This window comes from Solenopsis invicta, chromosome 2, assembly GCF_016802725.1.
Source record: "Solenopsis invicta isolate M01_SB chromosome 2, UNIL_Sinv_3.0, whole genome shotgun sequence".
NCBI lineage: Eukaryota > Metazoa > Arthropoda > Insecta > Hymenoptera > Formicidae > Solenopsis > Solenopsis invicta.
This window is the reverse complement of record NC_052665.1, coordinates 2669313-2685384: the sequence shown is the minus strand read 5'-3', so window position 1 is coordinate 2685384 and position 16072 is coordinate 2669313. Positions and strand designations below refer to the sequence as shown.

General features: G+C 32.0%; 1 protein-coding gene across 2 annotated transcripts; it reads left to right on the top strand.

Annotated features, from left to right (window-relative positions):
• The first annotated feature begins 6 nt into the window (after nucleotides 1-6).
• On the top strand, nucleotides 7-14553 carry LOC105196469 (protein mesh). Of its 2 annotated transcripts, XM_011162424.3 has the most exons (15): nucleotides 12-509; nucleotides 1063-1304; nucleotides 1934-2121; nucleotides 2236-2551; nucleotides 3565-3733; nucleotides 3813-4070; nucleotides 5313-5509; nucleotides 5581-5726; nucleotides 5803-6084; nucleotides 7090-7559; nucleotides 7949-8223; nucleotides 8393-8819; nucleotides 9891-10073; nucleotides 13573-13723; nucleotides 13801-14553. In XM_011162424.3, the coding sequence occupies exons 1-15, from the start codon at nucleotides 86-88 to the stop codon at nucleotides 13892-13894; spliced, it is 3822 nt and encodes a 1273-aa protein (XP_011160726.2). In that variant the 5' UTR covers nucleotides 12-85; the 3' UTR covers nucleotides 13895-14553. The 2 variants fall into 2 exon arrangements, with proteins under 2 accessions (XP_011160725.2, XP_011160726.2); XM_011162423.3 differs by lacking the exons at nucleotides 13573-13723; nucleotides 13801-14553 and adding an exon at nucleotides 10738-11842 and having other exon boundaries at nucleotides 7-509.
• The last annotated feature ends 1519 nt before the right edge of the window (nucleotides 14554-16072 follow it).

Below are 16072 nucleotides of genomic sequence, written 5' to 3'. Positions count from 1 at the left end.
ATACCTGTTACTTGGATGAATCCTCGAGTTCAGTCTCGTTGTGCGTATTAGAGTAATTAGTTGGTACACCATTCGCTCTACGAAAATGCGACCTCGAGCGTCGTGGAGGAAGCTCGATTGCATTTTCGCATTATCGAAATGGATCCTTCTTTTCGCGTGTCTTGTTTCATTAATACCACGTGAAATTACCGCGCAAAATACAAACGAGACGTTTGAAAGTGCATTCCGATTGAATTCACCTGAGTTGATCGAGAACGAAAGTACGGAGGACAGCGTCGGTTTGCCGCCGCAAACGAAAGCGGTTCATCTGGAGCTCGATGATCTCGTCGAGGAAGAGGAAAATTTAGGTCCCGTCGAGAAGAAGGTCGACGTAGAGGAAAGTCCGGTGCAAGTGTTGCCGGACGTTGAAGATTTCGCAGCGAAGGGCAACTCCGGAACGGATTTGCCTATCGTTCAAAAAGTTTCCGGTAAAAAGGCGAACGCAAAGTCCGGAAAATATGTAAGATACGGTAAGTAATCCGTTATCAGTGGGCGTGACCATCATTTCGTAATGAGTGGTATTGAGCAACGTGTAACCACGAGATCTATTTTCTATGATTTTCCTTTTGACTGACATTTTCTTCGAAATATCTTGCTCTTGAAACGGCGATTTAAAATAATTCAATCCGAGTCTCGCGTTTTATTCGAGTTCTTACGTATATTTTACCTCGCGCGCGATAGAAGACAATCCATATCGCCGCTTATCACACGGCGTATTTATCAGTTACTCACTTTAACATGAATCGGAGATGATTCATTGGATGAAACAAGCCATTTTTGATAGATCATGAACTCATGTGGGTTTAATGATTGATTCTAATCAAACGCATTATCGATTTGCATTTATTTTCTACATCGCAATGATATCAGAGATATTTTTATTACATCCGTACAATTAGGAATATCATGGATTCAACAGAAATATATAAGAGATTTAAGCGTGGAATAATATTATGCAATAATAATTTAATTTTTATTACATTTTTAATAGCATTAATTTGATCGATTCCCTTTTCCATATAGATTCTAAATTACCTGAGGCTGAGAGATACGCGCCTCGCCCGAATGACAATGTACCTTTTTATACAATAACAAAAGAAAGATTGCAAGAGATTCGATCTGAATTTATGTATTGGTATTTCGATAAGGGTGGCAATGATGATAAGGGTGATTACCAATCGGCTCTGCAGGCAACGAATCTACAAATTCACAAAAATTTGAATTTCCAATTACCTTTCTTCGGCTTCAGATTCAACTACACGAGAGTACGATCGCTTATATAAAATTAATGAAATTTTATAAATAAACCTTATTTTTTATTTTTTAGTAGTAAAATTCAATTTTTTAAAATTAAATTTACAGTTTTACAAATTTTTATATATTGTTTTTGTATAAAATTTTTGACAATATAAATACTTGTACACCCATAAGAGAAAATATTTCAATAAACTGATTACTACATTGGTACCCGTAAAAAATTCTATATATATAATTATATGTATACATGAAACATGTCTATATATATATATATATATATATATATATATATAAAATTATATATAAATAGGTATATAATTATATATAAAACATTTTTCCCGAGTAATCGATAATGTTTCACCAATTACTAATACAGTATCATTAGGTATAAGTACAGCTAATCAGTTTATTGAAACATTTTTTCTTAAAAGCAGTAATAATATAAATACCTAATAATTGCACAGTTAATTTAAAAATCTGAATTAACAATCGAGTATCCCAACGTGGGTGTCCAAATATTTTATCAGTCAGAAAAATTAATATTAAATAATTATTAATAAAAGTTAAAAAAGTTATATTACGATAAACAAATTTTTTTTTGTCGCTGAATACAATTAAATACTACGTAACGTTTTAGTTAACTGTTAATGGATACTTGGAGTTCAGTGATCCACCGGAGCACCTTACGTATCCTCTTGTGTTTCCGATTAAAGACTGGCCTAAAAAGAACGATCCTGCCTTCATCGGCATTTTTTTCAGTAAATGTCGCATAGGAATGATAAGAGAGGACGATATTGATAAAAGAAAACCGGGGGTGTACTTCAGGTACGCATAATTAAAAAATTTGACGTGCTGTTCTGAGCTTGTTTTTGAAATTTGTAAATTTCAAGTGAATTTTCCAAGTCGAAGAGATTTACCAAACGCAACTGTGCTCCTCAGGCTCGAAAGGGATTTACAAACAAGAACCGATCAGTTTGGAGTAGAAATGCGCGAGCGTGTCATGTGGGACATCCGTGAGGGTGTTGTCGGCGCTGATTCATTCATACCTAAGCACGCTCTTATTGCAACTTGGAAAAATATGTCCTTTACGGGTGGTATCGATTCGTCTCTTCACACAACCAATACGTTTCAACTAGTTTTGGCTACTGACGAGGTCTTCGCATACGCAATTTTCAATTACCTCAACCTGAGATGGACGAGTCATACCGAAGCGGGCGGTGATACAACTCTGGGCGAGAATGGAGTTCCTGCATTTGTAAGTAATTTGCGGAATAAGTATAAGTTTTATATTACATTTTACTCAAGTTCACTTTTTCTTTAAATTCTTAAAAAGCTATTTTTTAGATCTCTAAAAAGCAGGATTGGATAATAACTAGTTAAAAAAGAGTTAAATAATAAAGTTAAAAAGTTAATAACTTTTAACTTAATTTAGTTAATTTTAAATGATTTAATTTTTAACTTTAATAAGTGATTTTTGAAACACAATTAATTTACTAATATTATAACTTTAATTTACTAATATTTTTTCTAAACTAAAAGTTTATAGGTTAAAAAAAAATTATAAAAGAAAAAATACATTTCTAAGTAAAATAAAACAATGTTTTTGTAAACTTATTTTATGTAAACTTATTTTACAAATAGAATAATAAAAATTTGATGATTTATATTATAATTGTTTTGAATAATCTAACATTTAAATAATTAGAAACTTTTAATTTAATATGAATATTGCTTTTTAAAATTAACTTTTAATTTAACTTAATTTAATCTTACATTTTAATTAAGTTAATTTTTTGTTCATATAACTTTTAACATAACTAAATTAATTTTATAAGCCATTAACTTTGACTTTTGGAAAGTTTCGGGAAAGCTTTTTAAAGATCTAACAATATTTAATGCAACATTTTGAGATTTTATTCAAATATTTAGATATTTTAAAAATATAAAAATCTTATGTGATAAATCTTTTAAAGATACCTTTTAAAATGTCTGTCAGATGTTTGCAGATATCTTTTAGAAATTTTACAAAAATATCTTCAATAAAATCTTTTTAGACATTATTTTAGACATCTCATTGTTAGACAACTTTTAGACATATTTTAAAAATATCTTGAAGATATTTTAATGAGATAGTTTTTACATTAGGATTTTGATATTTTCTGCGTTGCGCCCGAATTATAATATTCAAGCAGGACGGAATAAGAGCTACTTCGAGGGAATAAAAGTCGTTTTGAACATAAATTTACTTACGAAACTCATTCGTCGTAGGTTGGATTTAATGCTGGAAATGGTACTCAGAGCTACGAGTATAAGCCTTACTCTCAAGCGACCACGATCCGCGACTTAACAGGCAGGGGATGGGCAAACGGTTTCCCAGGACGGCACATATTCAGGATAGATGAAAAAATAATGCTGGGTACCTGTAATAAAGACATCGGTAAGAAAGCTCCGTTTTTTTTTTTTTTTAATTATAAGCCCAAGAATTTCAATGACTTTCATTATACAATAATGCACAGCTGGAGCTCATCTGCCGCTGGTTTTCGCTCCGGAATCCGGAAACATGCTGGGCGGTACCGTTGTCAATATTACCGGACCGTGTTTCAACGAGAGTCAGAAGATCAAGTGCCGCTTTGAGAACGAGGTAGTGATGGGCACGGTTATAGACAAAAATCGCGCAATTTGTGTGCAGCCTTTCTTGAAGTACGAGGGCTACATACGTTTCTACATTGCAATTGATAGTGGTACTTACGATTGGAAAGGAAAATATTTTGTCGGTAAGAATTCTTTCATTTCCACTTAAAAATTAATTTTATTCAATATACGTCTCTTCGATATTAGTTATAAGTATTTGATAGAGCAAAATCGAAATATTTTCATTACACAGTTCAACAAAAAAATAATGTCAGAACGAGATTAGTCATTTTCTGTAATTTTTTTTAAAACATTGAATATGAATTCAATTACCAATTTGTTATAATATTATGAAATTTGCAGTTAAAATTGCAAAAGAGAAGACAATTTTTACATGATATTTATTACTTTGTCATTATAATTATAATTATATTGTCATTATAATTACATGTCATCATAATTATTATTGTCATTATAATTACAATACGAAGATGTAATGGAGAAGTTGTTTGAAATTAAAATTAAGTATATTATTAGGACTTTTAACCATTAAAAGGAATTTTTGATATCGATAAAAAAATAACAATGATTAATAAGACATTCATGGTTAAATATGGAATTTATTGCAGAAAAACTATGAATCACACTATACATTATTATTAACGATTTACCAAGCTGTTTTCAACTCTATTTAAACTAAAGTTTCTGAACTGAATAAAGTAGCTGAAGGCAAGTCCAATGTGAAAATTGGTAAATTTTAAACGGATTCGACCTGGCAGATGGCAAAATTTAAAAAATGTTTGAATTTTTTTATATTTAAAAGACAAATAGATGCGTAGATAAATTTTTAAGTAAGTTTTTAGAAAACCTTTTAAAAAATATAAAATATATGCATTTGAAAGTGTATGCACTGTAAAATAAAAACTGTTGAAAAAGAAATCTGAAGTAAATCTAATTAGCCAAGTATTATTGAGACAAACTTAAATTTAAAAAAATAATATTTTTAATCCTATGTTTAATTGGTAGAATTTTTTTTTAATTATATTGTTTAATTATATTTTACGCAAACTCTAAGTCATATAAAACAGACTTAAGTTCAAAATAAAATATTAAAACTTAGCATGCCTCGCCATATTGCATTTAATCAAGTCAAAAGATTTTTGTACACATTATTTATTACATTATATAAATTATTTACTCTAAATAGATAAGAGAGAAATAATTAAAAAGAAATAATAATATTTAATGTTAATATTTTATTAAAGATAAATATGTGTTGAATAAAGTAAATAGGGCAAACAAAGTCCCTTCTTGACTTGTAAGCTGAAGTAAATAAATTCTATTCTATTATTCACAATAAAATTCCGTGATACTTCCACTTGTAGAAACCCCAGCAACAGCGACGGAGAGGATTTTCTTCATCGACAAAGAGGCCGTTCACCAAAAGGATCCCGCAGAAATAAAGATCACATGGAACGCGTATAATTTAACTACCAATATAGGAGCAGGGATTCAAATATCATTATGGGGATACAAAGAGACCAAGACGAGACCCGAGTTTGAATTTATAACAGTTCTAGAGGTTTGTACGAGACAATCCGAGACAGTAGAAAGATGGAATAGCGATATATTAAATTGTCATACGTATTTCAGAGTTCGCATACTAATATCGGCAAATACGCTATTAAACCAGCCAAATACCGAGACGCGTACAATCCATATCATCAGGACATGATATTTGGCTTCATTCAAATTAACTTGACCGATCCGCACTTATATTCGGGACTATCGATAACACCGTAAGTTTTGCAAGATGAAATATTTGTAATCTATTAATTCTGTGTGGGATAACGTGTCTTAATGATTTCAATGTAGGAGCCTGTGGAGTAGACCAATTCCTCTTGGTTGGTACTTCGCTCCTCAATGGGAACGCCAATACGGTTCGAAATGGCCTCAAAAAATCTGCGACAAGTGGATCATGCACGATCGGTATCTCAAAAACTTCGCCTCCGAAGTAGCGCTTTGCCCCTGCATCCTGGATCACGCTCTGTATGACAAAGGTCGTTTTCTTCCGGATTACACCTGCGATAAAGATTCGAATATAGATTGCTATTATAATCAGTATGCGTCTCACTGTGTGAGGACAGGTGCGCCAAAGTAAGTAAGCTTCCACTTTGGAGAGATAGTTTATCTATATATATAGTAACTAATAAAGTTTTTAATAACCGATCATTACTGATAAAGTTATAATTATTGATAAAGTCTCTCGGATGAGTCAATCGTTTGTAAAATTGAGAAGAAACCTCAAAAAGTAACTATGAAGCGGAACGAGCTGATGAAGATAGAATGCAATTATTGGAGCACAATTACGTGACGGTCATAATATATTTTAACTTTTGGCTATTTACGAGATATTATCAGCATTGGTGATAGTTTCCACTGTCCCACGGATGGATCTGGAAATTCAGTCGCTTTTAGCTTAATTGAATCAAAAGCAGCGCTACTCCTCTGTAGGTGGAACGCACCACAAATGAAATTGAGGCGTGACAAGTCCATTACCCAACATTCCAATCATCAAGGGGGTTCGAAATCACCAAGTTTTGATATAGTAGTAGATTACGATTATACGGCCGCAATAAAATTCTCTTTGAAGGCAAACAGCTAAGAGCGGCTTATTCCCAAATCCTTTCACGAATCATTGAAAACTGCTACAATAAACGTTGATGAGAGCCGAAATGTTCGGATTTTGTATAATATAAAGTTAAACATGATAATCACGTAATTGCACTCCAATAACTGCGCCGTACTTTCATTAGCCCGTTTCGCTTCACACGCGGAAAGAACAATTTTACTGCAGCGTCTAAAAATTTAGTTAGATACAGATTAGGAAATAATTTTATGTTGAGCCATCATAATTATGTAGGATGTCCAAGTATGATAATATTGCTGCAAACAGTTTTAACATTTTAGCAACTAAGCTAACCGTCCAATACAATTTTTTATATTGTCAACATAATTATTTTCAGATCTGTATTTCAACAAAATTATTCTTTCAGTGCAGTCATTCATTTTTAATTTGTAATAGATTATTTAACGTCCAATAATAGTATAATGCCTTAAGTAATTTAAGTCTTACGCTGCAACTTATTCATGTTATTTCAGCATGGACGGTGCGGAGCAGCAATGTTGCTACGACAAAAATGGTTTCTTGATGTTAACTTATGATCAGCAATGGGGATCGCGACCGCATCGATCTCACAATTTAGGTTTCTTCCCATGGAATGAGGCTAATAAAGTCCCGACACTCTCGCACTGGTGGCACGACGTGGTGCCTATGTATGCGTGTTGTCTCTGGCAGGAAGAACAGGCTGTCGGTTGCGAGACGTTCCGATTCGAAAGGAGACCATCGCAGGATTGCATCGCCTATCAATCGCCAGGAGTGGCGACGGTGTTCGGCGATCCTCACTTCGTCACGTTCGACAACGTGGAGTATACCTTTAACGGCAAAGGCGAGTTTGTTCTGTTACGAGTGAACGATATCAAAGATAAACTCGATGTTCAAGGTAGATTTGAGCAAATGCCACCCAACATGTTCGGTCCAGTGATGGCGACGCATCTTACCTCGGTAGCAGGTGAGTTTCTACTATTCTATGGCTGAAAATTTTCTGACAGGGAACAACTTGATTGATTTTCAGATTCAAGTTGCATTTAATTCTGTTCTGTGGATTCAATATGTATTTTACTAATATTTTATTTAAAAATATTATTTTCTTAATAATGTTATATTTAAAAATAACTTTCTTCTCTGGCATTTGACAATTTCATTTATTAACGTAAGATCTCTTTTCTGCGGAAATTTTTTAATTTTTAAAACGTATCGATTTAAGCGATATGATAGTATAAAAAATTTAAACAGAACATGATCGTTCACATTCTAACAATAGGGTTTTCAATTTAATATTAATACTGCTGTTATATTGATAATAATAGCTTCATAATTGATGCATCATATGTCTCGCAGTGAGGGGTAATAATTCCGCTACTATCGAAGTTCGTTTGAGACCTAAACATGCACAATGGCGATACAGACTGGATGTTTTCGCGGATGGTCAAAGAATATATTTTGATAGACCAGCCTTAAAATTCCAACATTTCCCCGGGGTGGTCGTTTATACACCGACGTATATCCTGAATCAGAGCGAGGTCATTGTTATGCTCGACACCGGTGCTGGCGTAGAAGTCGTGGAGAACGAGGGATTTTTATCCACTCGAGTATATCTACCGTGGTCATATCTGGTAAGAAACAAATGTTTCTTTCTGTTACATATTGTACTACGTGCAAGGATCGAAACCAGTGTACGAATGTACGCGTAAAATTTACATAAAAGATATCAAGGGAGTAGTTTAAATTTACATTTGTCAAATGTGAAAAATATTTAGAAAATATTATACTCTTTTATTCTAGAATAAAACCAGGGGACTGTTCGGCATTTGGAATTTCGATAAAACGGACGATTTGACGAGTCCAAGCGGATATCAAGTCCCAATCGGTAGCGTAAACAGTTCCAGGACTGTTCACACAGACTTCGCGTTGCATTGGATGTTAGAAGATAAGGAGAACAAACTGTTGGGAGCGGCTTTATTCCACAGGGAGTTTGGTAGAACGGCGAGCTACTACGCTAATCGCACGTTCGAGCCGGAATTTGGAAAGTATCCATCAGAAATACTCCCGGTGAATAAGTCGTACATCGCAGAGCGCGCAGCTCAACTGTGCAGCGATTCGTATCAGTGTCAATATGATTACGTTATGACGTTGAACCGAGATTTAGCGCACTTTACCCGAAATTACTACGATACCTACACTCAAATCCGAGCGTTGAACAAAGAGGAAGGTAAGTGAATCCGTGAGAACTTTTAAATACAATTTATATAACAACGTACCTTTCTCTATCTAAAATAATCTAAAAAATCTTTTTAGTTTGCTAGATTTAGTATGTTTATACATATATGTGTAGGAAATTGGAAAGAACCATAGAGCAAATTATAAATATCTGAAACTGTTATCTGTGAGATCAATAAAGCAGTGCTCGTGATGTAGCATGCTAAATGCTAGGAATAAGAATCAGAGACCCAAATTCAAATTTTGTAATTAGCTCCGTTAATTTTTTCTGATTTCTACATATATAAAATAAAAATTTATAACATACGTACATTCTTTAATTAAAAAAGTTATATACAAATCTAATAGACTAGTGACCTTTAAACTATTAGAGTTTCGGCAGAAAAAAATGGTTTCAAGCTTTTCCCTTTAAAATCAAGAACATTATTGTATGATTTTTTTCGTAATGAATTTAAAGGTTGACAATTGAAAGGTTGAATTGACGTATGCGTAACTTTTTTTATCAAAGAGTATATATGTAAGAATATATATGTGTGTATAATATTCAATATTACCCGTACATTCCTTTTAAAACGGAAAGGATATGGTACCTTTTTATTGCAGGTTCGAATTACACATAAAAAAAGTAAGAAACTTTTATATGAACCATTTTTTCTAAAAATTAATCTTCTATTTAAGTTTATATTATCGCATTTACTTTTAAGATCATTTTAAGCTTAATAGAGATGTTTTTAGAAAAAATGTTTGAGATAAAATTTTTCTTTTTCTTTTTGCGTTTAATTCGAACCTACAATAAAAAGTAAATGTAGCGTATATGTTACATTTAAAAAATTCAACGTCCGATCTGGATAGTCTATTTTCGCTCGGAATCGAAAGTTGAAAATATCACCATTCGGTATAGTGTACTCGATTTAGCCGTCAAAGCTTTAGTGGGTTTTTTGATAAAAATCACTTTCATTCATTCTAAAAAGGATATACTGGATGATCTGGGATACTCTGTATATTGTATATAAAGCACACACACGCACACATCCACGTATATGTATGTATTTTATTTTTTAAGTTATATCCTGCGGTGTATTGGAAACACCACGATTTGGACGTAAGAGCAATTTTCTATTCGTGCCTGGGACGAAAGTGAGCTTCGAATGCAATCAGGATTTCACGTTGGTCGGTGATAAACGTCGAGTGTGCCTACCGGAAGGACGATGGAACACCCCGGAATACGGATACACGGAATGCCTTCGTAAGTATTCCTACTCTATTATTTAACGCATCAGTTTCTCACTGCAATCTCACTGTACCTGATTAACGATCTTAAACGAAGTAGGAGAATAAGGAATGCAATAAGGTATAACGTAGAGAAAATATTTAATGGGAGCGCATTTATCGGACCGGTAAACTCGAGGCGAGACTCAAATTCCATCAATTCGTTTTAAAAGTTAAATCGAGTCTGATCTTACCAGTCCAGCAATTAATCAACAAGAGTCTGTTTTCGCCAAAGGGAGCTCATAGAACTGCTAACAAACAACATATTGAACGATTTGACACGATTTTCATGTCTTTCATCTTTTCTCCCTTTGTTTCACTGAAAAAAAAGTTTGGCAATAACTATCAAACGTTGAGTGAAATAATGCCAATTAAACATTTCGTTCGTATAAATATTATCAAATTCAGTTATACTCACTGAATATTTAGAAAAGAAAAATTATTTTTAGTAGTATTAACAAAATGTTTAATTGACATTAGTTCGTTCAATATTTGGTAGCTACAACCGAACTCTTTTCTCAGTACTCTCTGATATTTCTCAACGAATAATCTTTTCTTTTTCCCTCAAACGGAATTTTCAAATCAAAGTGTTTTCCCCCTTTTTCGTGCTGCGATTGATACGCTTTATAATATAAATATAGGTCAGGTCGAATACGTTCAGCGTACAGCGTGGACCGTAATGGGAATTATTTGCGTCGTGTTATTACCTGTGGTGGCCTGCATCGCCGGCAGCTTTATTTATATCAAAAGAAACCACTCGCCGGGAGGTTCGATGAAATCTTGGCGTTATTCCGAGCGCGATTCTGGTATCGACAATGAATCTACGCTGAAGCAGAACGCGCCGTTAAAGTACGACGATAGGGCCATTACACCAATTAGCGACACTAGCACAATTGAAACTAATAGCGGCACTAGGAAGCGTCGTACTTACGACAGAGTGTACCGCACCCATGAACCCTTACCCAATAGACCGGATATTGACTTCGAGGATAAAGAATGGGATCTGAAGGACCCTATCTCGCCCACGGGGTCGGATTCGGGCACGGACTCGATTAGAAAAACAGGCAGCCCTACGAAAGAGAGCGACGTTTAGATATGATATTCATCTCTCGTTAGTGCGCATAACAATTGTGTAGTAAAGATATATATATTCTACTCAGACGAAATTGCTTTATTTACACGCGTAGTTTTAGCCAGTATGCATGTGTGCATGTAACCATGACAATATACCTTGATTCCGATTTTAAATAACGTACATACATCTTGCACACACGTAAAATTAATATTGCTCGCAAAATATCAATTAATTTGATGCGCGATTGATTTAGAATCTAGCACAAAAACTGCAGCTAATTAGTTTCTCTTTTGATGATAATTTAAATGATATTCCGAATATAACTCCATTATCATTTATCATTTCCGTATTGTTCGAAGTTGTTTTAGTGTATATTATAGATAATAGAGATATTATATGTACTGTTCTTGCTGTGGAATAGAAATAGTTACAGTATTAATTGTATTCAGAGTATACGTATTATTTCACGTCTATGTATACGATAGTGTGAATTGATATATTAGATCAAACATTACGTGGTTCTAAGCAACGGTTAAATGCAATAGCAACTATTTAATTGTAGAATTGGTTTGTATAATTATACTAATAGTACTTATGGCAATTTAATCGCATGGTATACTTGTGTTCACGTATTGTAAAAGAATCTTAATAAAATTTTATACATCATTAAATGAGATGACGGAAATTTCTATTCCACATGCATACACAGTTAAAGAAACAATCGATTTACATCATTATGATGCAGCATTAGAACAGCATTAGAATGGAATGGAAATTTCCACCAGAGTTGTGAATTTTTCCAATCTTCCTTTTTCCTCTCCTTCTTTCTCATTGAAATACTTTATTTGATCATTATGAATTCATTTAATAATATTGATGTTTTCTATTGTTAATAGAATTAATTAGAACTTACAAGTTTCGCTATTCTAATGGCACGAAATTTTATGAGATTTTACGGTAAATTGGTTTTCATCATCGTAATTTTAGATCTATTATTTTTTTAATGCCAATAGAAGAAAATTGTTTAAGTTAAGCATACGCGCGAAAATGATTGCAAACTGTTTGCTTTTATCGTATGCTCCGTCTAAACATTAAATTTCTCTTCTGTTATACTCTTTCTATTGGATATCATCTATGGGTGTGTTCCCTTTTTATTGGTGCAATTATTATGACGTCATAAAAGTCTACTGTCGCAGCAATTTCAAAATTACTTTGTTACTGTGACATTGCATGGTGACATTGTATTTCGGAACGGTATTGTAGTAATCGCAGTAAATTGTAGTTTTTGCTTCAATCCGAATATTGCTTCAACTTTACTTTTGTTAGGAAAGTCTACGACGAAATCAATCAATTTTTCATTTTCACACAATATATTTTTCAACTTCATACTATTGGACTCGACTTCACATTAATCTGGACCTCAACACATTATACGTTGTCGATTTATTTATAACATATTGTCCTTTGTACAACTTATTTAATCGTGTCAAATCCTTAAGCAGAACCAGACACGATGGACAAACACATAAAGCTAAATTATGTTAATATATTTAATAACATTGAAAGTTTTAAACGAAAGTAAAGGGTTTTAAACGAGATCATATTATATTGCAACAGCCTCATATCAAGAGCTCCAGTGCTCACAACGGCTACTATTTATGACGCCATTGATGAAACTAGATACTGTCGCAGTATACTGCGTGTTAATAGCAGAACAATTTTTCAGTAATGCCAGTACACTACTCTGGTGAAAAAAAATTCTACAAAATTCTACACAAATTAAAAAATGGTAGAATTAAAATATTTTTCTAAATTTTTCTAAATTTTTATATTTTTGTACTGCATCATTTTTGTGTTTTTTTATGATTTTTTCAGTGAAACTATAACGGAAACTTTACCATTCTAGACATTTCTAAGTAATTTACGGAAAAAATTTCTATGAATAAGTACAAAGTTCTATTAAAAATAGAAATTTTTTAAAATTATTTATTTTTTCGTAAAAATATTTTTTTTTAGTCCACATAATTATTAAAATTAACAAAAGATTTTAGCATTTTTGCAGATTTTGGTATTATTTAAAAAATTTATATAGAACTTCATAGAATTTTTTTCCGGTAGGATAGAAAAATGTAGGCCGAAACACACTCTATATAAAATAATAAAAGTCTACATAAAATATTTATTGCTATATGCCAGAGGAACAATACTGTTATCCTAAAGGAACTGCTACACAATTCATTGTAAAACTTTGCAATCTTTCGTACCTAATCGATGGCAAACACGCGACGCAAAAAGACATTCCTATACATCTGGATTCGATTTTTCGATCACTCGTCTACACTTTTCTTTTTATACGTTCAAGTGTTGTAATGTACGACATGTTTCGTTATACACACCGCAGGTCAACAGGAATATAGCTCTCGTACAGCGGGCATTACCACTGGCATAGTTCTCGCTTGCCTGGTTCCCATTCTGTTGATAATCGTTTGCGTCGGATATCGGATCCTCAAGAACCGCAAGAAAGAACAGGAGCTGGAGGAGATCTCAGCGAGGTATCGAAACAAATTCCACAGTGATGGATCTCGTACACGCGATCGCGACTAAACCGATACGATTGACTATATTTCAGAACGCGGCATGCGGAGCTGCAGCGGCTGCGGAAGATCGGCGAGGACGACGAGTCCATCCCGTACAGTCCGAGCAGAGCCACGGAGATCAATTAGAGGAGATTTTATATACCAAAACTCTTAGGAATTTTAGTAGAACTTTTTTACGCTACTCATGTATCATTTCGCGTTATTTACTTGTAATCCACCACTGCCACTCGTCGGGCATTTTATTATCATACCTAAGTTTATTTAAATATTATATATATTTACGAAAGACTAGATATAAGGCGATGATGTGCGACTTTATGGCTTTTTTCTTCTTTTCTTTTTTTTTTTTATATATATATATACATACCTATTTATGAACTTATGCAATGACAAGAGAAACCAACATTCTTTCTTCAGAGCTAATCGTACTTTCAAAGCTAATTAACCTTCAAGCTAATCATATTTTCCAAGCTAATCAACCTGTTAAAGATAAAGATAAAATAAATTGAAATAAAAGATTATTATTTTTTTAAAAATACCTCACAAGTGGCAGCTAATATTCCGTCGCATCTATTACATTCTTTCTGCAGGCAGGATTTACGGATTTACCCGCGAATGGAAATACGGGGAATCACAGACATCTGTAGAGAGTCGGATGTAACAAAAATGTTGCGCAAAATTTTAGGAATGTATTCGTCATACTTTTACATCTATTTTCCAAATAAGAAAAAAATTACAAATGTTTTTATATTGTATTTTAAAATAATATAAAAAAATGATAGCGATCGACTTGAATTAAAAACGTTATTTTAAGAGGTACAAATGTGCTGTAGTTAAGAAATAATAAAAAAGTCTGAAATTTTTATATAAGTATTTTAAGCATTTAAAATAATTTGCGTAAAATTTTATTACAATGCAGAGATTGTTTTCTAAAGAAATAAAATTTATTCATTTATTTATTTATTTAGAGTACATCTAAGCTCAGAATAAAAGTTTGCATAAATTATCTTGAATATTTAAAGTACTTATATAATAAAGTTGAAACTTCTTTTACTTTTTAAATTTTAGTATTATATAATAGTATAAAAATGAAAACATAAAATAAATAAACAGTAAAATGTATCGTTTAATAAAAATAAAATGTGTGTGTTACGAACATTGCTTTCATATGTATACAATTTATTTAAAGTATAAGTACACTTATATAAAACGGGTATATTAACATATCATTAATTTAACAAAAATTTATGTATTTATTTATCAATCATTATATCTTTTTAAGTTTATAGTCCAAAAGTGCTTAGTGCTTGAATTATTAGTTTATGTTTATTGGCAGTTCTCTATTACAACATTAACATTTGGATTATTGACAATATTTTTTATAAGAATCTTACGATTATTTATCCAGATTTTCAGGGCAGACATAAACACTAATATTTCAAAAAGTACAGTTTAAACATTTATATTAAATATGTGATATATATTGCACGTTCACTCAAATTTTTGTGTGTGTTAATTTAATATAAAATGATTATGTTAGAAAGCATAAAAAAATTTTTTATTAATAATTATACATATACTACAATTATATATCAAATATGTCCATATATATTTAAATATATATGAAATTATATATAATTGTACATAATCATATACATATAATTGTATACAACTACATATAATTATTACATATATTTATATATAATTATATACAAAAAAATTCTCCGGGAATATAAATATATTATGTAAATAATTAATACAAAAAATGTAACACTTTACGACACAATTTAGAAATAGAGTATGAAAACATATTTCTTCAGTAAAATTAACATTCATATGTTGATACATACATTTTATTCATTTATTTTAGAATTTATATATTAAATCATTATTACGTTATTTCTTTATTTATTCATACATTATGTTAACACTAAAAAATCTTAAATATCAATTTACAACACTAAATATATTTAAATAATAATATTGTTTTAAATTAACACTTGGACACGTTAAAAGTTCAACACAAAAATTTTTAACGAGAATCGTTTTTAACATAAATATACGTTTTTTACTGTGTAAATATTTTTAGAACCGCATTGACATAATAAATATTTGTTCTATAAATGTAAGGAAAATATTTCTTAAAATTTTGCTTAACATTCTTTTTTTACGACCCGTATCACGCATAAATGTAATACGTGTAATAACAATACTATGATAATATGATGCACATAATATATGTCGCATCTACATTACACACTAAACATTACACACGTGCGGCTAGATCACGGTGCCGCCCGGAGC

Bases quoted from the DNA above. Each gene is read 5' to 3' on its own strand.
- LOC105196469 (XM_011162423.3), top strand. From the start codon at position 86: ATGCGACCTCGAGCGTCGTGGAGGAAGCTCGATTGCATTTTCGCATTA. The intron at 1,305-1,933 runs GTACGATCGCTT...GTAACGTTTTAG, and splicing joins TCAGATTCAACTACACGAGA to TTAACTGTTAATGGATACTT. The intron at 4,071-5,312 runs GTAAGAATTCTT...TTCCACTTGTAG, and splicing joins GAAAGGAAAATATTTTGTCG to AAACCCCAGCAACAGCGACG.